This window comes from Tachypleus tridentatus, chromosome 12 (assembly GCF_004210375.1).
Source record: "Tachypleus tridentatus isolate NWPU-2018 chromosome 12, ASM421037v1, whole genome shotgun sequence".
Lineage (NCBI taxonomy): Eukaryota > Metazoa > Arthropoda > Merostomata > Xiphosura > Limulidae > Tachypleus > Tachypleus tridentatus.
Window position 1 is genome coordinate 116,422,297 of NC_134836.1, and position 23,815 is coordinate 116,446,111.

Consider the following 23,815-nt stretch of genomic DNA (forward strand, 5'->3'; position numbering starts at 1 on the left):
CAAATAATAAACATAATTTTTAACAAATGTGCAATCTATTTTTCAAGTTTATTTTTGAAGACTAAACCTGATTTATCAGAGGTTTATTCATTTCAAGTAACGTTCGTTGTATGTTTAAACTTAATTCTTGTTGTATGTTAAACAACTCATTGGAGACATTACAAGAATGTAAAGTAATTTTTTAAATTTCCATGATCAAAGATTGCAAAACTACAGCTAAGGTATGTGTTTATATTAGTATTACACTGTATAGTTATATACAAAACTACAGCTAAGGTATATGTTTATATTAGTATTACACTGTATAGTTATATACAAAACTACAGCTAAGGTATGTGTTTATATTAGTATTACACTGTATAGTTATATACAAAACTACAGCTAAGGTATGTGTTTATATTAGTATTACACTGTATAGTTATATACAAAACTACAGCTAAGGTATGTGTTTATATTAGTATTACACTGTATAGTTATATACAAAACTACAGCTAAGGTATGTGTTTATATTAGTATTACAATGTATAGTTATATACCAAACTACAGCTAAGGTATGTGTTTATATTAGTATTACAATGTATAGTTATATACCAAACTACAGCTAAGGTGTGTGTTTATATTAGTATTACACTGTATAGTTATATACCAAACTACAGCTAAGGTATGTGTTTATATTAGTATTACACTGTATAGTTATATACCAAACTACAGCTAAGGTATGTGTTTATATTAGTATTACACTGTATAGTTATATACCAAACTACAGCTAAGGTATGTGTTTATATTAGTATTACACTGTATAGTTATATACCAAACTACAGCTAAGGTATGTGTTTATATTAGTATTACACTGTATAGTTATATACCAAACTACAGCTAAGGTATGTGTTTATATTAGTATTACACTGTATAGTTATATACCAAACTACAGCTAAGGTGTGTGTTTATATTAGTATTACACTGTATAGTTATATACCAAACTACAGCTAAGGTGTGTGTTTATATTAGTATTACACTGTATAGTTATATACCAAACTACAGCTAAGGTGTGTGTTTATATTAGTATTACACTGTATAGTTATATACAAAACCACAGCTAAGGTGTGTGTTTATATTAGTATTACACTGTATAGTTATATACAAAACTACAGCTAAGGTGTGTGTTTATATTAGTATTACACTGTATAGTTATATACAAAACTACAGCTAAGGTGTGTGTTTATATTAGTATTACACTGTATAGTTATATACAAAACTACAGCTAAGGTGTGTGTTTATATTAGTATTACACTGTATAGTTATATACAAAACTACAGCTAAGGTGTGTGTTTATATTAGTATTACACTGTATAGTTATATACAAAACTACAGCTAAGGTGTGTGTTTATATTAGTATTACACTGTATAGTTATATACAAAACTACAGCTAAGGTGTGTGTTTATATTAGTATTACACTGTATAGTTATATACAAAACTACAGCTAAGGTGTGTGTTTATATTAGTATTACACTGTATAGTTATATACAAAACTACAGCTAAGGTATGTGTTTATATTAGTATTACACTGTATAGTTATATACAAAACTACAGCTAAGGTATGTGTTTATATTAGTATTACACTGTATAGTTATATACAAAACTACAGCTAAGGTATGTGTTTATATTAGTATTACACTGTATAGTTATATACAAAACCACAGCTAAGGTATGTGTTTATATAGTATTATTACACTGTATAGTTATATACAAAACTACAGCTAAGGTATGTGTTTATATTAGTATTACAATGTATAGTTATATACAAAACCACAGCTAAGGTATGTGTTTATATTAGTATTACACTGTATAGTTATATACAAAACCACAGCTAAGGTGTGTGTTTATATTAGTATTAACTGTATAGTTATATACAAAACTACAGCTAAGGTGTGTGTTTATATTAGTATTACACTGTATAGTTATATACAAAACTACAGCTAAGGTGTGTGTTTATATTAGTATTACACTGTATAGTTATATACAAAACTACAGCTAAGGTGTGTGTTTATATTAGTATTACAATGTATAGTTATATACAAAACTACAGCTAAGGTGTGTGTTTATATTAGTATTACACTGTATAGTTATATACAAAACTACAGCTAAGGTGTGTGTTTATATTAGTATTACACTGTATAGTTATATACAAAACCACAGCTAAGGTGTGTGTTTATATTAGTATTACACTGTATAGTTATATACAAAACTACAGCTAAGGTGTGTGTTTATATTAGTATTACACTGTATAGTTATATACAAAACTACAGCTAAGGTGTGTGTTTATATTAGTATTACACTGTATAGTTATATACAAAACTACAGCTAAGGTGTGTGTTTATATTAGTATTACACTGTATAGTTATATACAAAACTACAGCTAAGGTGTGTGTTTATATTAGTATTACACTGTATAGTTATATACAAAACTACAGCTAAGGTGTGTGTTTATATTAGTATTACACTGTATAGTTATATACAAAACTACAGCTAAGGTGTGTGTTTATATTAGTATTACACTGTATAGTTATATACAAAACTACAGCTAAGGTGTGTGTTTATATTAGTATTACACTGTATAGTTATACGCTAGATATAGGATTGTAGTGATTTTGTTTGTTACATGTATATGACTAAAGGTTTAAATATGGAAACAACATTAAAGTTCCTAACATTTTACTGCTGCTAAGAGTTTTTTATGAATTACTTTGTTTTATAAGTTGGTGAATGTAACACTGAAAGATACATGGTTTATTTTTTTTTATTTAAAGGTTAGTCATACAAACACTGAAGAACAGCAGCTAGTGAATGTGGTAGTGTCTCTGAAATCTGAAATTAATCATTTGAATTGGAAAGTTGAATCGCTGTGAGTTCTACAAATGTTTTTATTCTTTGAAATTCTTACTTGGATGAAGTCCTGGTGTCACTGACACAAGGATTTTTTTTTTTCCACTGAAGAAAATAAAATATATATTTTAATTTATTGACTGTGATATTATTGCTTTTCAAGAGTTAGCTATATTCTCAGAAAGTTAAACCATTTGCCTGAAGTGACTTAACCCTAAAGAGCTGATAAGGTAAGAGGAAATGGAGAAATTATTGGCTTTTATATTTTCTCATGTTTTCTAAAGTTCTTATTTGGAGAATAATAAATCTAGTCAAGGCCATGACCGATTCACCCTCACGTGCTACTTTGTGTTGCAAGGTCTTGTAATTAAAACTATCTACTGTTTCATGGGATAAGTTCTATTGTTTCTTATCTTGTTTATGGGTCAGTATTAAGATTTTCACATGAAATAGATTTTTACATATCTATGATCTAATATTCTGATTGGTTTGGCATTGAGAGGATGTGGAATGTCACAACTTTTCAGCTACATTTGTTTCTGACCAGAAGGAATCAAGTCTTGCTGTAAGAATTCTGCCTTCATTCTTCATGACTTATAATTACTCGACATTGTGCATCAAACACTTTTCAACATAGTTTTATTTTATGTTTAACTTCTAACACCACAACAGAAGTCTAATTAGTACTCCTGTAATCTGCTGTTAGTCTGTTCTAAGAGGAAAGTGATTTACAGCAGTAACAACAGTTATCAATATACCAGCCTACTTTCAGGTCTAAGGTAAAGAAAAATATAATAAATACATTTGAGATTAAAATAAATTAAACTTTTTGTTTTATAATATGGTAAAAAACTTTATGTATCTATTAAATTAGTACAAAGTATTGTTTTTCATATTTTTCATAAAATTTTTGAGCAAAAGTGACATCTCGTGTGGTACAATATGTCTGCAGACTCTGTTTCAATACCTGCAGTGAGCTAAGCACAGATAGTCTTTTCTCGTGCTATGTGCTTTAATACTTAATTAATCAATTACAACAACAGTTTAATTTCTTTCCAGGTTTTCACTATTTCAAGCTGTTCTTGGGAAAATCTAATATTAGATTTTATGTTTTTATCCAAAATTTGATGAATGTGTTAAGATAAAATTTAATGTCTGGATATATTTAAGGCAAACTAATAAATATCCAAGCATATGAGGAAAACAATTGATTTGTTATTTGACTGAATATACTGGGGGTGGAAAGGAGTGCTTTCATATGAATGTTGATTAATGACAATTATCCTGAATTTAAACATTGGATAGTTTAGAGGCTACACATAGAAGTAGTTTAGGTAACTGGAAATTCTAGACTTAAAACGTAATCTTATAAATAGGGGCTTGGGCTGCTTCTTTAACATATTTTGTGCTGCAACATAGAACTTTTCTTATAATGAAAGGGTGCCCCTGCTGTGGTTCTCTTTAAACATCACTTGTTTGAATTTGGTTTAATTCATTTTGTTTCTGACCTCTTTGGTCATCTGAGCACCAGTTGAGGAGATGACATTGAAATGGAGCTACTGCTTGGACAGTTTGTCCCATTGCTTGTCTTTTTAAATCTTTTAAAACTGTCTTTTAATGGATCACCCAAATTAATATACCGTACTTGGTTGAAGGTGTTTCAGTCAGCTCATCATAGCAACTGGATGGGAAAACTGTGCTGCGTGTTTGTGTATATCCAAGTGATAATCACATTTGTAGGTATATCGGTATTTATGTCTTCACATGCACCACTTTATGAAAACTGTATCGCGTTTGTAATAATTTCTGCACATGCAACACATTACCTCTCTTTGTCAGACATCTTTATAGTAATGACGTTTGTAGGAACTGTTGTAACCACAAAGGAATTTTATAATTGATATTGTAAAATGTCAGCTGGATTTCATGCTAATTACATTTTATTTCTAAATTTAAGAGTGTACATTATGAATATGAATTAACCTTTTGTTTCTCTAGATTTCTAGTTGATTGTGTAATGAAGTTTTTTAGATGTATTACGTAGTATATTCCTGTTATCTTCTTATCTTTGCATATACATCTATCATTATAGTGAAGAAAGAAACTCCGACTTGGAGAGAGAGAGTACAGAGAATTGAAAGAATTTACGTCTTTAGAAGTTCAGACGTGTAGTGAAGATAACTTGCACAATGAAAATTGTGAAGTAAGTGTTTTAATCCTAGATGTTTTCACTGTGTTATTAATAAGAAAATAAATCTTTAACTCTGTCTCCTCACATTTAGTGCAGATGATATTGTAAATATAAATACCCATGTTTTGGATACTGACATTTTAAAATGTTACCAAAACAGTTTCAAGGTTACTGTTTTGGACAATTGTTTACTTAGGAAGTTGTTTGATTATTAATTACTTTTTAACATAAAATGATATACAGATACTTAGTCAAATAAATTTGTATAATGTATTTTTGTTTGTTTTAACCTTGCTATAATTTCAACAATTGTAAATAAGTCAACTTCAGAAACCTTTCAGTTAATTGAGAGATTTAAAAGGTCATGGTATTCTTTAACCCTTTAGCTCTGTACTTTGGAAATATCCATATAATCATTCATATCCATTGACTACAAAATTCGTATTTACCCCAAACTTACCTAATGAAGTTCATTTTTACCATGGCTTTGCTGGAACACATGTAGAAAGTATAAGACAGTTCCTTTGTCTTGTATATTGACACTTAAATAATTTGTTTTTATATTCTGTTATGATTTTGTAGTCTTATTGAATTAGTTGTGACTATGCTTTTTACATGAACACTGTTTTTTTATTATTATTTTTCACTATCTAGTACAGTTTTCTTGATATTTTACTTTTGGATATAAATGAAACAAAGGATGAAATTCATGCTTTTATTTTTTTGGTGGATAATTTCCACTTTGTGGGAATAGGCCTGAAAATTAATTTTGCAGTGAAAGGGTTAAATAAAATTAGTGTTAAGACCATTTGTTTTTAATACAAGGTTTCCTCCAATTATATGGTTTTCTAGAAGCTTGTCCTGATGTTACCAATGTTTAAAGTAATATAACTCCAGTTTGATCCAAAGAAACTTTGATTTTAGATTTTTGTAAATAGTTCTTCTGTTTCCTTTGATAATATTAAAACATTTCTGTTATTTACAGTTATTGAAGTTGATAATTCTGTTATTTAGTTGGTTACTAACATTATTATGGTGTGAATGCTTTTTCCAAGCCTGCAAAGCATGATAATAATTAATTATATTTATCATAAGATGTTAGCAGTAGGCCTGCTATATTTTTTGATAATGCATTTTTTATCCAGCTCCTTGGGGATTTCAATAAGTTAGTGTATAATAATAGTATTTCAACTATGCTATGTTTGCCATATCCATTGCCAATGATGCATTTTGTTCAATCCGGAACTCATCATATCAGTTGGGCAAAAACAAAGTAGTGGTTGAATAATATTTAGGTAAGGCATTGTTCATTTAATTTTTGAGAATTTTAAAAGCTAAAAAATACAGTAGGCTTAATGTAAATGTCTTATGAAAAATGTAGCTATTTGGTTACTACTACTGTTCCTGGTGCTGGACCACTTTATGATTCTTAAACATATAAATAACAAATTGTCATAGTATTGTAAGTACAACTACAGTTTGATGCTAATTCATCAGTTTATTTTTTTGATGCTTGGTAAGTTTTCAACTTTGCTTTGAGAAACAAATCCAAAGAGTATTTTAGAAGTGTTGCTGAGAAACAAAAGATTGGTCACATTTCATAAATGCTTTTACATGTTTAAATACAAATTATGCAGAATCTCTCGGTACTTAATGTCAGAAGACTAACTTGCTATTTCACACTTGCCATAGGTCAGCAATTTAAAATCATACATTTCTCAACTGGAAAGAACTGCTAAGGATGCTCAATCAATATTTTTAGAAAGCAATAAGTCACTTGCCGAGTTCAAAGCAAAGAACTTTGAACTATCGGAACAGTTGCAGCAACAGTCTTGTATGGCTTTGGTATATGAAGAGGAGAACACCAATCTGAAGGAACAACTTCTCACTCTAGAATCAGAGTATACACAGCTGAAATCTAAACAGGTGGGTGTAATAGTGTAGAAATTGTTTATCCTGTGTGAGTGTCTCTATTTTTTAAACCCCTTCTGTTTGTATTACTGAGTTATATTAAAAATTGAATTAAACTACTTTAATATGAATGAATTTTTTAATGAAATCATTATTGTTAAGTATAACTTAGTTTTATATGATCTAAGTTTTGTTCCTTTGTTTTAAGATGAAACATTTAAAAAACACTGCTATTAAAACTGTATCTTTTGCTGTCATGTGGTCTGCTTGCAGTTACAAGTCTAAACTTTACCAGCTATTATGTGTGATACTGTGAGAATAGAGAAGAGTAGAGAATACTGTTGGCATACATATAATATAACATCAAATGGAAGTTCCATCTGTCTTCCATTAGTGTCTGAAAAACTTCCAAGAATTTCTTGAGGTTTTATGTTCTTACATTTCTAAGTTTAAGGTTAGCCACTCTTACTTCCAGAGTCAAAGCTGCATTGCTAGGTAAAAGTTTGAAGTCAAATATCATGCTTACTACCAACGAAAAGAGATTTTCAACTATTCATTTGTAGCGTTAAAGTTCTACCAGTGAATGGATTTATAGTATGAGATAGTAGGTAAGAAGTGTAGTTTGTTGTTCTCTTGAAGTGTACCTAGTGCTCGGCAAATGTTTCTCACCTTATGTATTAGTTTACTAAACAGTTTGATTGATTGTGTTTATGTGTTACATTTATATTTTAATTAATTCTGTATTATTTGTGTTTATAAATACGTATTTGAAAATTTTATAAATGTATACATTTAACTTGGTGTAGTTCCACTTATGGAAATGTCTAAGCAAGATGGCATCATTCACCTGTGCAAGTGTTAGTGAAAGAGTTTGGATCATCTTTGCCATGTAATAACAGTTACAACCATGGTGTTACATTGGCAGGAACAGGTTGGCATACCTGAATCAAGGAAAAAAGAGAATTGGAAAGGAAAATTAAAAATAAACTGAGTGAAAAGATAAAGACGTGAAATTATGTACATGTGAAAAAAAGATTGTTTTTAATTTGTGAACATTGAAAAGGTTTCCATTTCTTAAATTTCAGTGCACTATTTGTTGATATCTAGATTTAATAAAGTAATAGAGAAAATGGAAAATAAAATATAAACATCTACTTAAAGCATTTGATATTCATTTAGGAGGTTCCAGAGATTATGCAAATGAAATTTGAAAAATATAAGTTAATAAATAGCATTTTTATACTTGAAATGAAAATTGCAATGGTGGTGAAAGATTCTTATTGGATGTGACTACATTAAATAATGATCAATTTAGAAAATATCCAAATAAATTATTTTCTAAAACTACATAATCTTAGAGTCCTGGAAGACAAATTTAAAACTTGTTGGTTTCATTTTTTAAAGAACTTTTATGAGGGTTCCATACGTACATACAAGTTAAGTACAGTTAATTTAAACAGGTGAGTGTAATAGTATAGAGGTTGTATATATCCTGTTTAATAACAACTTGTAACTTGGGGTTATGTTGTGTAGTTATGCTGTGCTGGATGTAGCATACCATGCCTGAGGTACTTTTATATCCAGATTCTTAAACCTTGTGAGTTTTGAGTTAGTTTTTGAATACCTGTTGTGGTTTTCTGTAAGTGATAATCCTACTATGCTGTAATCTACAAATAACTCTATTTATTTTCACATTCAGTAATAAGACCATAACGAGTTTCATAATTTTTTTTTAAAACTGTCTTTTATATATAATGTTCTCTGTATGCTTTAAGTAGTTGTTATGATGTATGTTGTAAAACTGTATTAGAAGTAGCGATGCAAGTATAAAGCTGGTATTTACATGATTGAGTACAAGTGATTGATGGATGGTTTATTTTTAAAATCCTGAAGTATGTATTTATATATACAGACTTGGGTAAAACATGATGAAAGTTATAAACTGTAGTGATATAAAACTACTGCAAAGCTAATATTTCATTTAGTAGACTTTATAACAAGTGAAAAACAATTATAAAACTAGGAGAAGGTTGGTGGCTTGATGGTAAGGTTGTGTATCTCTCAATTATTTCTTTAGCCTACCTGATAAGTGAACATGTATTTAAAGTATTACTAACAAGAATTGTAGAAACACTTTTGAAAAATTGTAACAGGGAAACCTTTTTAATGTATACACACTCACTGTTACAAGTGAAAGAAAAAAACCTAAAGTTTTCTTAGAGTAAAAGACCTACAAGCATTAACCAGGATTTTATTTTGAAACAATATAGTTTGTTGTAGTTTACCAACTTTAAATTCTTGAAGCAAGTGTTTTTAGATAATTAAAATGCTGTTATCACAGTAAGACAACTAAATGGTTTTACCTGTTTAAGACAACATGAAGCATTCAATGCAAGCATTATACAAGAAAAAACATTCTGCTCTCGGTGAACTAGACAAGGAGGGCCATTACATGTTGTCTTCTGAGTTCTTGGAATGTAATGTTTTATTTTATTTTTAATAAGCTTCATAAAAGACAAGTGTTATGCTAGTAAAGTTGATACTAACATTGAACTTCATCAACATATCCAAGAAGCTTTCTCAAAGGTTACTTCTTTTATATCACCAACCTCTTGGTGAGAAATTGGGTAGATATTGGACATTTTGCATTTAACTGTGGTGTTCATGTTGATTTATAGTTATTGTATGCTGTCTAAAAACCTTAAACATTATTCCTGCATGTGCAACAAATAATGTCTACATTAGTTGGTTTTGTGATTATGATTTTTTTCAAAATTCTTGGACACCCAATATTTATTTAGATAAGTAAATCTTGTGTGAATGTAAGCCTTTTGTTTCACCTTTACGTTTTACTGCTATTACTTTTCTAAAGAAGTGTTTATTCGTATGTTATTAAAATGCTTTTAGTGCTGAATGTAATCTTAAATTATTTAATTTTTCTTATTCTAAGTGATTTATTGAGGTTTAGAAATGTGAGCTCTTTTCAGAGCAACAAATGTAAATAAGTCTCAGATTTTGTTTTAATCCTCATACATGTTGTTTATCGTTACAGAAAATAAATGACGAGAGGCTTAGCTTTTTAGAAAATGAAAGAAACGATTTTGACTTCTACTTGGAACTGGAGAGAACTAACTGGCAACAAAAGGAGACTGAATTGGTTTCTCAACTCCAAGAAGCTTATAATGATTTAGCAAAGGTGTATGGAGGAAAACCACTAACAGTCAGCCAGTAAGACTATTTATAACTAGAAGTATTTTGATAATTTATTTGAACAATATTTATCAAATACAGGTGAACAGATTTGAGAGCCATGGCACTTGGTTTGCAGATCCATAGAGTCCGTAAGCATTCTACAAAGGGTTTGCAATAGCTCATATAGTTTCCATACTATAGCGTAACAGCACTGCTACTGTGTTTGATTGAGTAAATATAATGTTTAATTTGAATATTTCAATATCTTGCTATTTATTTGTAAAAGTGGTCTTTGGGAAGTGTAGGTTAAACTTCTTTAGATCGTAGAATTCGCAGTGAATGTGTGGAAACCTATCAAAGTTTATATATTGAAAACATTTCTTTTGCGTTGTTTTAGGTGTAGGTGGGTTGTGATAAGCTGTTAAATCAACATTTTTTAATCAACTTAAATCATGTTTGTGATCATTGATGGTGACCATTAACTACAGCTTAGTGTTTGCATTGATAAATTTGTGAAAATACTGCTTTATGGTAGTAGTCTTGTTTTGATTTAATGTATTATCTGATGCGTGTAGTTTTAGTATGTATAAAAACCAACAGTTGTTGGCTGTTTCAGGTATCAAATTTGTAAACAACAAACTGTCAAAATTGAAAATTAGGAAAAATAAATGATAATGTCACTTTAAAATTTCACTGTTCTTATGCATGAAAGAAATTGCAAGAATTTTGGTTTAAATACATCTGAAAAGATCAGTCTTGGAAAACTTTCCACTAATGATTGGCCACTAGAGCTTTACCTCTCTTGGGGTTTGAATGAAACTTTGAAGGATTTAGATCCTTTTATTTGTATTGAATTGAATAATCCTTGCCATTAGTGAGTGTCATAGGCACTTATTAACTTAATATAGTAAAAATATATATATATGTCATGAATAGTTATTAATTTCCTTATAATTAAAAAATACTTTATTTTCACAACATGGGTCAAAGGTACATTAAAAAGTATTTTTTTCAGCACTAAAATGTGGTTGATCTTTTCTAAAGTATTCAGCTTGATGTAACTGTCAGTTGTTTTTATTGTTGACATTGTGAACTTGTTGAGTTTTATAAGTGTTGTAATTTTATAAACAATACTTCTGAGTAAAACTATTTGTACATTTTCATGTACTTCATAAAGGACAAGAAAGTATAATGAAGAAATGAAACATCTGAATGAACAAATAAAAACTTGTCAGTTGGAGAATGGTGAGCTTCAGGAACAAGTGAAGAAACTCTTGAGTAAATCAGAAAATGGTGGGCTTCAGGAACAAGTGAAGAAACTCTTGAGTAAATCAGAAAATGTTTCATTGGAGGAAGAAAATGTTTGTTTGAAAACAACTGTGCAAGATCTACAGTTTAAAGTGAATGAGCTTATGAGACAACTTAATGAAGACCAAAAAACACGCACACGTAATATTTCTGGAGTTGAAAATCAGTTGCTAAATAATAGAGAGAAGGAAGAAACTAAAGATGTTGGAGTTGTGTCTTGTGAGGGACAGACTGATGTCATTGAGAGAGTCACAGACGTGGAGGTTGTGTCTTGTGAGGCGCAGACCGACGTCAGAGAGAGAGTTGGGGACGTGGAGGTTGTGTCTTGCGAGGTGCAGATCGACGCCCTTGAGAGAGTTGGGGACGTGGAGGTTGTGTCTTGCGAGGCACAGACTGATGTCATTGAGAGAGTCACAGACGTGGAGGTTGTTTCTTGTGAGGCGCAGACTGACGTCAGAGAGAGAGTTGGGGACGTGGAGGTTGTGTCTTGCGAGGCACAGACTGATGTCAGAGAGAGAGTTGGGGACGTGGAGGTTGTGTCTTGCGAGGCACAGACTGATGTCAGAGAGAGAGTTGGGGATGTGGAGGTTGTGTCTTGCGAGGCACAGACCGATGATCTTGAGAGAGCTGAGGACGTGGAGGTTGTTTCTTGTGAGGCACAGACTGATGTCATTGAGAGAGTTGGGGACGTGGAGGTTGTGTCTTGCGAGGCACAGACTGATGTCAGAGAGAGAGTTGGGGACGTGGAGGTTGTGTCTTGCGAGGTGCAGATCGACGCCCTTGAGAGAGTTGGGGACGTGGAGGTTGTGTCTTGCGAGGCACAGACTGATGTCATTGAGAGAGTCACAGACGTGGAGGTTGTGTCTTGCGAGGCACAGACTGATGTCAGAGAGAGAGTTGGGGACGTGGAGGTTGTGTCTTGCGAGGCACAGACTGATGATCTTGAGAGAGCTGCAGGTGTGGAGGTTGTGTCTTGTGAGGCGCAGACTAATGATCTTGAGATAGCTGCAGGTGTGAAGGTTGTGTCTTGTGAGGCGCAGACTAATGATCTTGAGATAGCTGCAGGTGTGAAGGTTGTGTCTTGCGAGGCGCAGACTGATGATCTTGAGATAGCTGCAGGTGTGGAGGTTGTGTCTTGCGAGGCGCAGACCGACGTCAGAGAGAGAGTTGAGGACGTGGAGATTGTGTCTTGCGAGGCGCAGACCGACGTCAGAGAGAGAGTTGAGGACGTGGAGATTGTGTCTTGCGAGGCGCAGACCGACGTCAGAGAGAGAGTTGAGAATGTGGAGGTTGTGTCTTACGAGGCACAGACTAATGATCTTGAGAGAGCTGCAGGTGTGGAGGTTGTGTCTTGCGAGGCGCAGACCGTCGTCGGAGAGGGAGTTGAGGACGTGGAGGTTGTGTCTTGCGAGGCGCAGACCGTCGTCGGAGAGGGAGTTGAGGACGTGGAGGTTGTGTCTTGCGAGGTGCAGACTGATGTCATTAAGAGAGTCACAGACGTGGAGGTTGTTTCTTGCGAGGTGCAGACTGATGTCATTAAGAGAGTCACAGACGTGGAGGTTGTGTCTTGCGAGGCGCAGACCGACGTCAGAGAGAGAGTTGAGGACGTGGAGGTTGTGTCTTGCGAGGCGCAGACCGACGTCAGAGAGAGAGTTGAGGACGTGGAGGTTGTGTCTTGCGAGGCGCAGACCGACGTCAGAGAGAGAGTTGGGGACGTGGAGGTTGTGTCTTGCGAGGCGCAGACCGACGCCCTTGAGAGAGTTGGGGACGTGGAGGTTGTGTCTTGCGAGGCGCAGACCGACGCCCTTGAGAGAGTTGGGGACGCGGAGGTTGTGTCTTGCGAGGCGCAGACCGACGCATATGAGAGAGTTGGGGTCGCTGAGGTTGTGTCTTGCGAGGCGCAGACCGACGCCCTGAGAGAGTTGGGGACGCTGAGGTTGTGTCTTGCAGGCGCAGACCGACGCCCTGAGAGAGTTGGGGACGCTGAGGTTGTGTCTTGCAGAGGCGCAGACCGACGCATATGAGAGAGTTGGGGACGCGGAGGTTGTGTCTTGCGAGGCGCAGACCGACGCCCTTGAGAGAGTTGGGGACGCGGAGGTTGTGTCTTGCGAGGCGCAGACCGACGCCCTTGAGAGAGTTGGGGACGCGGAGGTTGTGTCTTGCGAGGCGCAGACCGACGCCCTTGAGAGAGTTGGGGACGCGGAGGTTGTGTCTTGCGAGGCGCAGACCGACGCATATGAGAGAGTTGGGGACGCGGAGGTTGTGTCTTGCAGAGGCGCAGACCGACGCCCCTGAGAGAGTTGGGGACGCGGAGGTTGTGTCTTGCGAGGCACAGACCGACGTCCTTGAGAGAGCTGCAGACGCGGAGGTTGTGACTTGCGAGGCACAGACCGACGTCCTTGAGAGAGCTGTAGACGCGGAGGTTGTGTCTTGCGAGGCGCAGACCGACGTCCTTGAGAGAGTTGGGGACGTGGAGGTTGTGTCTTGCGAGGCACAGACTGATGTCAGAGAGAGAGTTGAGAATGTGGAGGTTGTGTCTTGCGAGGCACAGACCGACGTCAGAGAGAGAGTTGGGGACGTGGAGGTTGTGTCTTGCGAGGCGCAGACCGACGTCAGAGAGAGAGTTGGGGACGTGGAGGTTGTGTCTTGCGAGGCGCAGACCGACATATGAGAGAGTTGGGGACGCTGAGGTTGTGTCTTGCGAGGCGCAGACCGACGCCCTTGAGAGAGTTGGGGACGCGGAGGTTGTGTCTTGCGAGGCGCAGACCGACGCCCTTGAGAGAGTTGGGGACGCGGAGGTTGTGTCTTGCGAGGCGCAGACCGACGCATATGAGAGAGTTGGGGACGCGGAGGTTGTGTCTTGCGAGGCGCAGACCGACGCCCTGAGAGAGTTGGGGACGCGGAGGTTGTGTCTTGCAGAGGCGCAGACCGACGCATATGAGAGAGTTGGGGACGCGGAGGTTGTGTCTTGCGAGGCGCAGACCGACGCCCTTGAGAGAGTTGGGGACGCGGAGGTTGTGTCTTGCGAGGCGCAGACCGACGCCCTTGAGAGAGTTGGGGACGCGGAGGTTGTGTCTTGCGAGGCGCAGACCGACGCCCTTGAGAGAGTTGGGGACGCGGAGGTTGTGTCTTGCGAGGCGCAGACCGACGCCCTTGAGAGAGTTGGGGACGCGGAGGTTGTGTCTTGCGAGGCACAGACCGACGTCCTTGAGAGAGCTGCAGACGCGGAGGTTGTGACTTGCGAGGCACAGACCGACGTCCTTGAGAGAGCTGTAGACGCGGAGGTTGTGTCTTGCGAGGCGCAGACCGACGTCCTTGAGAGAGTTGGGGACGTGGAGGTTGTGTCTTGCGAGGCACAGACTGATGTCAGAGAGAGAGTTGAGAATGTGGAGGTTGTGTCTTGCGAGGCACAGACTGATGATCTTGAGATAGCTGCAGGTGTGGAGGTTGTGTCTTGCGAGGCGCAGACCGACGTCAGAGAGAGAGTTGGGGACGTGGAGGTTGTGTCTTGCGAGGCGCAGACCGACGTCAGAGAGAGAGTTGGGGACGTGGAGGTTGTGTCTTGCGAGGCGCAGACTGACGCCCTTGAGAGAGTTGGGGACGTGGAGGTTGTGTCTTGCGAGGCGCAGACCGACGCCCTTGAGAGAGTTGGGGACGTGGAGGTTGTGTCTTGCGAGGCGCAGACCGACGCCCTTGAGAGAGTTGGGGACGTGGAGGTTGTGTCTTGCGAGGCGCAGACCGACGCCCTTGAGAGAGTTGGGGACGCGGAGGTTGTGTCTTGCGAGGTACAGTCCGACGCCCTTGAGAGAGTTGGGGACGCGGAGGTTGTGTCTTGCGAGGCACAGACCGATGTCCTTGAGAGAGCTGCACATGTGGAGGTTGTGTCTTGCGAAGCACAGAGTGGTGTTCTCAAGAGATGTACAGATAAAAGTAAATATATTGAGTTGAATTACGAAGTAGACATTGATAATATCGCCATCGAGGACAGCGGGGCTACTGAGCTCGTAAAACCTTCTGTAGATATATGTTACATTCTAAAGCATAATGACAGTAGTAAGTTCAGGACGCGTGGAAACAATGAATATTGGAAAATGTTACATATAAAAATAACAGCATTGAAAGAATACTTGGAAAAAGAAAAGAACAGGGGAGCATCTTCAGAAGGCCAACTAGCCATGAAAGCTAAGGTTATGAAAGATATTGAATTCCATACATTGGATATTTATGATCAAATACTGGAATTAGAACGTGAGGTGAGATTTTGGAACATGAGTATTAAAGATTTGACTTTAATGTTAAATAGAGAGAAAATAGAAAATCTTCATCTTGATCAGAAACTTTGTAAACTGGAGATACGAGAAAGTATATGTCCTACTGATGAGTCTGTAGTTGCAAGAGACTGTTCTATTCAAGCAAATATAGAGGACCCAGAAGCAGAGAGTGTTGATTCTTCAGAGGATATGTGGTCTGGTCTAGAAGGTTATCAATCTGCTTATGATAATGTTCACAATCAACTGAAGACTCTGACAAGAGAGAGAGAAGAATTGATGAGGAGTTGGAGAATCTATAGTGATGAGCGAAAGTCTCTTATTGCCATGAAATCTGAATTTGAGTTCCAGATAAAGAATGGAAAAATGGAGCTAGATAATGTAAAGCATGACATGGAGGCAGTAGAACAAGAAAATAAGATGCTTAAAGAAGCATTTTTCACACTGCTAAAGAACTCGGAGCTTGGAAAGACAAGCAGTTTTAGTGGAGAAACTATTCTGCAAGAAGTGATAAGTTGTAATTTCAGCTTAGGTAATTGTGGTTTAAAGAATGAAGAGGTATTGTCTGAAGTTAACATTTCTGAAGGGGTAAAGGATCTTGCTCAAAGAGAAACATCACGTGCCCAAACAACAGATGCCAAACACACTGACACTACTGATCTTCCTTGTCATCATTCTCGGGAACTGTGGAAGCTGCAGAAGGATTATCAAGAAGTACTACAGAAATTGGAAGATCTACATTGTACCAACAAGGAATTGGAGTTGGAGAAACAAAGAGGTTTCCTGGATCTGTCTGGAAGAGAAAAAATAAATTTGGATAGTGCATCAGAAGAATCTCTTATGGTGCTTAATATGCTGCAAGAACCAAGTTTAGATGGAGAGGTGTTTGATGAGACCACTGATTCTTTCTTCTGTAGAAATAACCTTGAAATAAATCAGCATCCTCTTCATAACACAAGTGCTGAGTCTGACAACAATACTATGTTAAGCTGTGTTACACTATTTACTGGACATGACATTAAAGAACAACATGCAGGTTTAGAATGTTTCATGTACAACAGTGAACGTGTATCTGAAGTGGAACTCGGTACAATGCATGATGGTATATCATCTCAGGTTATAACTGAGTGCTCTAAAGGCTCTTCATCTGCTAAATTGGTGCAGCTACAGTTGGAGAGAGAGCAGGAGAAATGTAATGATACAGTCAAACATCTACAAGACCATAAACAGGATGAACTTGTAGAGAATACAAATGTACCTAAATTGTTACCTGTACTTCAAGATAATTTGGAATTCCCGAGATCTTCCATTTTTGTCGGGTTTACAGCAGAACTCTCAAGTGGTAATTAAAACCACTTCACATGATTTAGAAGAAATGGATGTCCTAAGCTTTGGTCACTCCAAACACAGTTTAAATGAAAAACGTATATCAGAAACAGAACATTTGTTTTGGGCAGATGTTATGGAAGACTTTTATCAGCAGAGGCTACAAATGGAAACTTGGAAGACATCTATGTGTGTTTGGTTTACCAAAGAATATTGTGTTGAAAATGATATACAGCACAAAATGTCCTCTCAGCAGGAATTCTTAGGTCTTCATAAGTTAAGAACATGTAATGGAACTTTTAATGAAGACAAGACAAAAATTGAACATGTAGGACAAAGTGATAATTGGAAAGAGACTCCAGATGAATCTTTGATATCAGAAAGTGAACATAGAGAAGGAAAGTGGGAGATGTACCAACATTGTATCAAAGACACTGACAATTGTCAGCAAGAAGTGAATAATCTCAATTTAGTGCTTGAAGGAAAAACTAAAGAGGTAGGTCACTTTGAAAAAGATTTTAAAGGACAGGAAAATAAACTTTGGAGTATGGTCCAAGAAATGGCCTTACTTCTTGAGAAGGCTGAAAAGTCTAAAGTTAAGATGGAAGCAACCATTGTGGAATTGGAGCAAAAATTAATTTCCAAAGAAAATGAATTTATTGAAAAAATTCAGGGTATGGAAGAGCAGCTGTCAGTCAGAAATTGTGTAATTAGTAACCTGAAAAAGGATGTTGGTATCGTACAAGAAGAACTTGTTACAGAGAAAGGAAAGAGTAACAGGATATCAAAACAACTTAAGGAACAAATACAGGATACTGTTAAGAGTGAGATGGACAAGTATCAAGATATTAGTAACTCGATGCCATTTTTAGATGTTATTGAAGATCCTGTTATTCTACTAGAAACATTTATCAAACTGACAGCAGCTAGCCAGGTTAAGCCAATTGAAGGATTGAACAGTGAGCTAGAGACTATCCATGAAGAGCTAGCAAAATGTAAAAAAGAGAAATCTCAAGAGGAGGAAAGAGGAAGGGAAGAATTGGTTAATGAAATTAATTTAGCGAGAGCTTTGTTAGAAGAGAAAGTGAAAAAAAATGAGTTGGAAAGAAAATGGCAAGATGAAATAAAGTTGATACAGAAAGAACAACAAGAAACATTAGAATTACTGAAGGCAGAATGTGAAAGTGAAAAGAGTTTGATTAAAGAAAACTTGTATGGAAACTATGAAATGCAGATTATAGAATTAAGAAAAGAAAATGAAAGAAAAAAGTGGGAATTTGAACATTCATTGTTAAAACAAAAATGCGAGTTGAAAAATCTGAGTGAGAAGAAAGAGAAAGAAATGAATGAACTAGAAAGGAAAATTGAAGAAAATGAAAACCAAATAAATAGCTTGGAAAAGGATATTAAAAACAAACAAAAAGAATTTGAATCTTTGAAGATAACACATGAAGAAGAAATACAGAAAATTGAAAGTGAAAACAAACATTTGAAAGATGAATACAACTTGAAGATAACAGAACTTAAAAATCAAATTTTGGAGAAAGATAAAGAATTTGAATGTTGGAAAATAACACACGAAGAAGAAATACAGAAAATTGAAAGTGAAAACAAACATTTGAAAGATGAATGCAACTTGCAGATAACAGAACTTAAAAATCAAATTTTGGAGAAAGATGAAGAATTTGAATGTTTGAAAATAACACATGAAGAAATACAGAAAATTGAAAGTGAAAACAAACATTTGAAAGATGAATACAACTTGCAGATAACAGAACTTAAAAATCAAATTTTGGAGAAAGATAATGAATTTGAATGTTTGAAAATAACACATGAAGAAGAAATACAGAAAATTGAAAGTGAAAACAAACATTTGAAAGATGAATACAACTTGCAGATAACAGAACTTAAAAATCACATTTTGGAGAAAAATAAAGAATTTAAAAATCAGATTTTGGAGAAAGATAAAGAATTTGAATCTTTGAAAACAACACACGAAGAAGAAATACAGAAAATTGAAAGTGAAAACAAACATTTGAAAGATGAATACAACTTGCAGATAACAGAACTTAAAAATCAAATTTTGGAGAAAGATAAACAATTTGAATGTTTGAAAACAACCCATGAAGAAGAAATACAGAAAATAGAAAATGAAAACAAACATTTGAAAAATGAATACAACTTGCAGATAACAGAACTTAAAAATCACATTTTGGAGAAAGATAAAGAATTTAAAAATCAGATTTTGGAGAAAGATAAAGAATTTGAATCTTTGAAAACAACACACGAAGAAGAAATACAGAAAATTGAAAGTGAAAAGAAACATTTGAAAGATGAATACAACTTGCAGATAACAGAACTTAAAAATCACATTTTGGAGAAAGATAAAGAATTTGAATCTTTGAAAACAACCCATGAAGAAGAAATACAGAAAATTGAAAATGAAAACAAACATTTGAAAAATGAATACAACTTGCAGATAACAGAACTTAAAAATCACATTTTGGAGAAAGATAAAGAATTTGAATCTTTGAAAACAACCCATGAAGAAGAAATACAGAAAATAGAAAATGAAAACAAACATTTGAAAAATGAATACAACTTGCAGATAACAGAACTTAAAAATCACATTTTGGAGAAAGATAAAGAATTTAAAAATCAGATTTTGGAGAAAAATAAAGAATTTGAATCTTTGAAAACAACACACTAAGAAGAAATACAGAAAATTGAAAGTGAAAACAAACATTTGAAAGATGAATACAACTTGCAGATAACAGAACTTAAAAATCAAATTTTGGAGAAAGATAAAGAATTTGAATGTTTGAAAATAACACATGAAGAAATTCAGAAAATTGAAAGTGAAAACAAACATTTGAAAAATGAATACAACTTGCAGATAACAGAACTTAAAAATCAAATTTTGGAGAAAGATAAACAATTTGAATCTTTGAAAACAACACATGAAGAAGAAATACAGAAAATTGAAAGTGAAAACAAACATTTGAAAGATGAATACAACTTGCAGATAACAGAACTTAAAAATCAAATTTTGGAGAAAGATAAACAATTTGAATCTTTGAAAACAACACACGAAGAAGAAATACAGAAAATTGAAAGTGAAAACAAACATTTGAAAGATGAATACAACTTGCAGATAACGGAACTTAAAAATCAAATTTTGGAGAAAGATAAAGAATTTGAAACTTTGGAAATGAAAAATTTCCAAATGAAAAGCAAATTATCAGAAGAAAATGAAAACCAAGTATTTACTTATCGTAAGGAAATTAAAGAAAAGATAGAAGAAATTATGTTTTTAAAGATAAAACACGGAGAAGAATTAGAAAGAATTAGATATGGAATGGAAAGTGAGAGAAAATCTTTAAAAGATAAATACAGTTCAGAAATCGCACACCTAAAGGAACAGATTAGAAAACAAAACGAGGAACCTCGGAGCAGAATGTTGCAGGACGAGCAGGAAATGAAGCCAAACGACGAGAAAGAGGACAAGATGACCAATCTTGAGCACATAGGGTACGAGGGTAATAAAAACAAAGTAGATGCTCTAAATAGAGAACTCAATGAAAGGGTAAAAGAACTTGATTACTTAAGAACTAAACATAACGAAGAACTTCAAGCTCTGAGACAGAAGATGGAAAGTGATAAAGCTGCTATGCTTAATGGACTACTTAGAGAAAATCAAAAGTTTGTAGACAAGTTCAAAACAAATATGAATGAGAAAATGAAAGAATCTGTGAAAATTGAGGTTCAAGCAGCAAAGGAAAGTGTATGGAATCAATATCATAATGAAATTAGGGAGAAAGATGAAATTCTGAAACAGTTGCAGGAAGAAATAGAAACGTACAAGACCCATTTTAAAGATATGGGTACCAAGTTACTTCCAAACTCTGGAGTATCTGGAAATGTGAGTACAATTTTCCTACGTTCTACTTATCTATTTTGTTTTTTAGTCAGAATTGATAATGCAAGCTCTTACAGTTGTGTTCTACTTGGTTATTGTAAGTTTGCTGGTGGTAGTGTTATGCCTTTTTGGTTTGAGAACTAATGACCTCTAGTAAACTTTACGTTTTTGTTTATTTCAATGTTTAACTGTTTGTTTTTAACAGGAAGAATCAATATTTTAACCCATGTTTGAAATGTACATTGGTAAGTTACTGTACATTTTGTATAAACGTGGTTGAAATATTTAGAACTTAGTTTCACTTCTTCCCATTCAGTTGTATAAATTGCTCAATAAACTTTACATTTCCTCGCTAGATGAGTCGTGTACCCACACTAATGTTTTGTTTTCCATAGAGATATAAACACTTCTAGTCAAAAGCAAAATATGAAGCATATATATATATGTATAAAACAATTTTAGATAGATAGTGTGTGTAAATTATTTTTATAGATGGGATGTGTAATCTTTAGAAAGCAGATTTTGTCATAAATTGTCCTTTATCAACGCATCTGTAGCTACAAACTCTATTTACTGCTCGTATCATCTCTCTATTGAAGATTCTTGAAATATTAGTACTGGCTATTATTAGATTGAACAGTTGAAAAGTCATGGAACTTGAACTGTTCATACTGATGTCTCTTACTTTTGTTAATTACCTGTTATATGCCTAGATAATATGAAGTGCATTTTAAAGAAATTTAAAGTGAGCATATGTGAAACAGTTATGAAGCTGAAGTTGTTAGGACAAATATCCTGTTTGTCTGTAGTTATTCTGGAAAATTTTCATATTTTAAAACTTTGTTATTTTACTGTACATAAATGAACTTGCTACTGTAAGTAATGGGGTAACAAAAATAAACTAAGTTTTAAAACTTGTGCACTTTGATTAATATAGGCCATAACCATTTGACACGTTTGTTTGGACACTGTGGGATGTCTGTTTTGGGTAGAGAACCATCGTGTCTACAGGAAACAAAACATCTTGGCAAACTTAAATATGAAGCATATGCTTGACACCTGTTTCACTGAACCATCAGACTGAAGAGAATAGGGTGAGGTGCATGTCTTTACCAAACCAAACACTTTACAAAACTCTTAAGACTGTTGGATGTTAAAATTCATTGATCATGTGGATCTCTTGTTCTGAACTGGGCAATCTAGTGTTTTGCCAGTACAACAGCCGTAAACTTCCCAGTTGTACCAAACAATGGATACATCTTTTTGCACTTCAATGGATACATCTTTTTGCACTTCAAGATGTAGTCATTGATTATGAGTAAATGTAGGTGCCCTTGTTTAATTTCTGAGTGGGTCAGCAACATTTTCTACAGAGCTATTCTCTGTAGGAGAGAACCAACAGTTATTTCTTGGAATTTACCCTGTTAGACTCCTGTGGTTTGCAGTCTTTGTTTTGCACAGATCCTGTAAAATTTTGTGCTTGAAAGTTCTGAAGACGACTACATGCAGTAACACAGCCCGAACTACTGCTTGGAAGCTGATGAAAATGGTACCTAACTGCTTGTATAAGCTTCATTGGTTATGTGTATTTGTGATTTGTTCAGTAGTTTGAGTCAGTTGTGTTTTCCTTGTTACTTAGTAAGGAACAATTACACAAGATCTTAGTTCTTGAGTTGCTCTTCTTAGAACTTCCATAATGGTAATTGTGACATCTATCTACTAATGGAATCTCTCATTGTATGACTTGTCATTGCTATGACAGAAATACTCTCAATTCCCATATGATGTCCATGATTCTGACATTCCTTGAGTGGTCAGGGTATTGCCTTTAGCAAGATATTTCATCTCTTTTTAAGTGTTGTTGGTCTGGGCAATAAAATATGGTTAAATAAAACACCTGTAATACTGTTATTCATTGTGTTATAATCCCTTCCATGTTTTTAAATCCCATCAAAACCTTCAGAAATTCATAGTGAACTTTTGACCATACAAGTAGTTATTTGACCCTTGAGCAGCATGTGTCCAGTAACTGTTAGTGTACATCTAATGTATGCTATATTGAATTCTACTCCATAATGCTACTTCATTTCCAGTAGGAATTCAGAATCCTGTCTTGGATATGTCAACATTGAGACTTCTACTAAAGCACACTTCCTAGACTGTAATGCTTGCTTGTTTTTCTTACTTCATCTGAAGTGTACTTCCATCTTGGTAACAGCCAATAGAAATGAGTTGATCTTGTACAAACTGCCATTAATTTGATGGACTTTATATTCAGCTGTAGGTGAAGGCTAATCTTGCAACACTGCTGTTTCACCAAGTTTTGTGAAGATTCCCTATATGGATGAACACATTTTCTTGGCTTAAGTTCCAACTTGTTTTGTTTTTTTCATCCATTTTAATACCACCTTTAGGTTCTCAACTACAAAATCGAATGCATGATCAAACACCAAGACGTTGGGCACTGCTCTCGTGGCAGTCCCTCAGCATAAGCTCTGTTAGTCTTTTGCAAATGGAGGGCACACTACAGAAACCATTTCTCATGCTAAAAGCACTCTTTTACTCTGCTCTGATCATCCATGTTTACTAACCAGGTCTAACATATTGTACAAATAGGTATCTTCATATTCATCCAGACATTCATCTGTTAGCAGTAACAGAAATACATCATTGAAAACTACCACATTTACACGTCTAAGGTCATTGCAAAACTTGTGTGTACCTTCCTTCTCTCTGATGATTACAACTAGAGAAAACTAAGCACTCCAAAGTCTGTTTTCATTTCTCCTGTAACATCCAATGTACTTCAGTGTTGA

The 23,815-nt window shown here is 35.1% G+C and overlaps 1 protein-coding gene across 1 annotated transcript in view; it reads left to right on the forward strand.

Annotated features, from left to right (window-relative positions):
• LOC143235738 (uncharacterized) overlaps positions 1 to 23,815 on the forward strand; it is a 61,416-nt gene that overhangs the window by 24,296 nt on the left and 13,305 nt on the right. Inside the window, 7 exon segments of the mRNA XM_076473944.1 lie at positions 2,809 to 2,903; positions 4,977 to 5,019; positions 6,768 to 7,001; positions 10,039 to 10,214; positions 11,356 to 13,422; positions 13,924 to 16,912; positions 16,998 to 21,002. Coding sequence (XP_076330059.1) covers positions 2,809 to 2,903; positions 4,977 to 5,019; positions 6,768 to 7,001; positions 10,039 to 10,214; positions 11,356 to 13,422; positions 13,924 to 16,912; positions 16,998 to 21,002 — 9,609 coding nt within the window.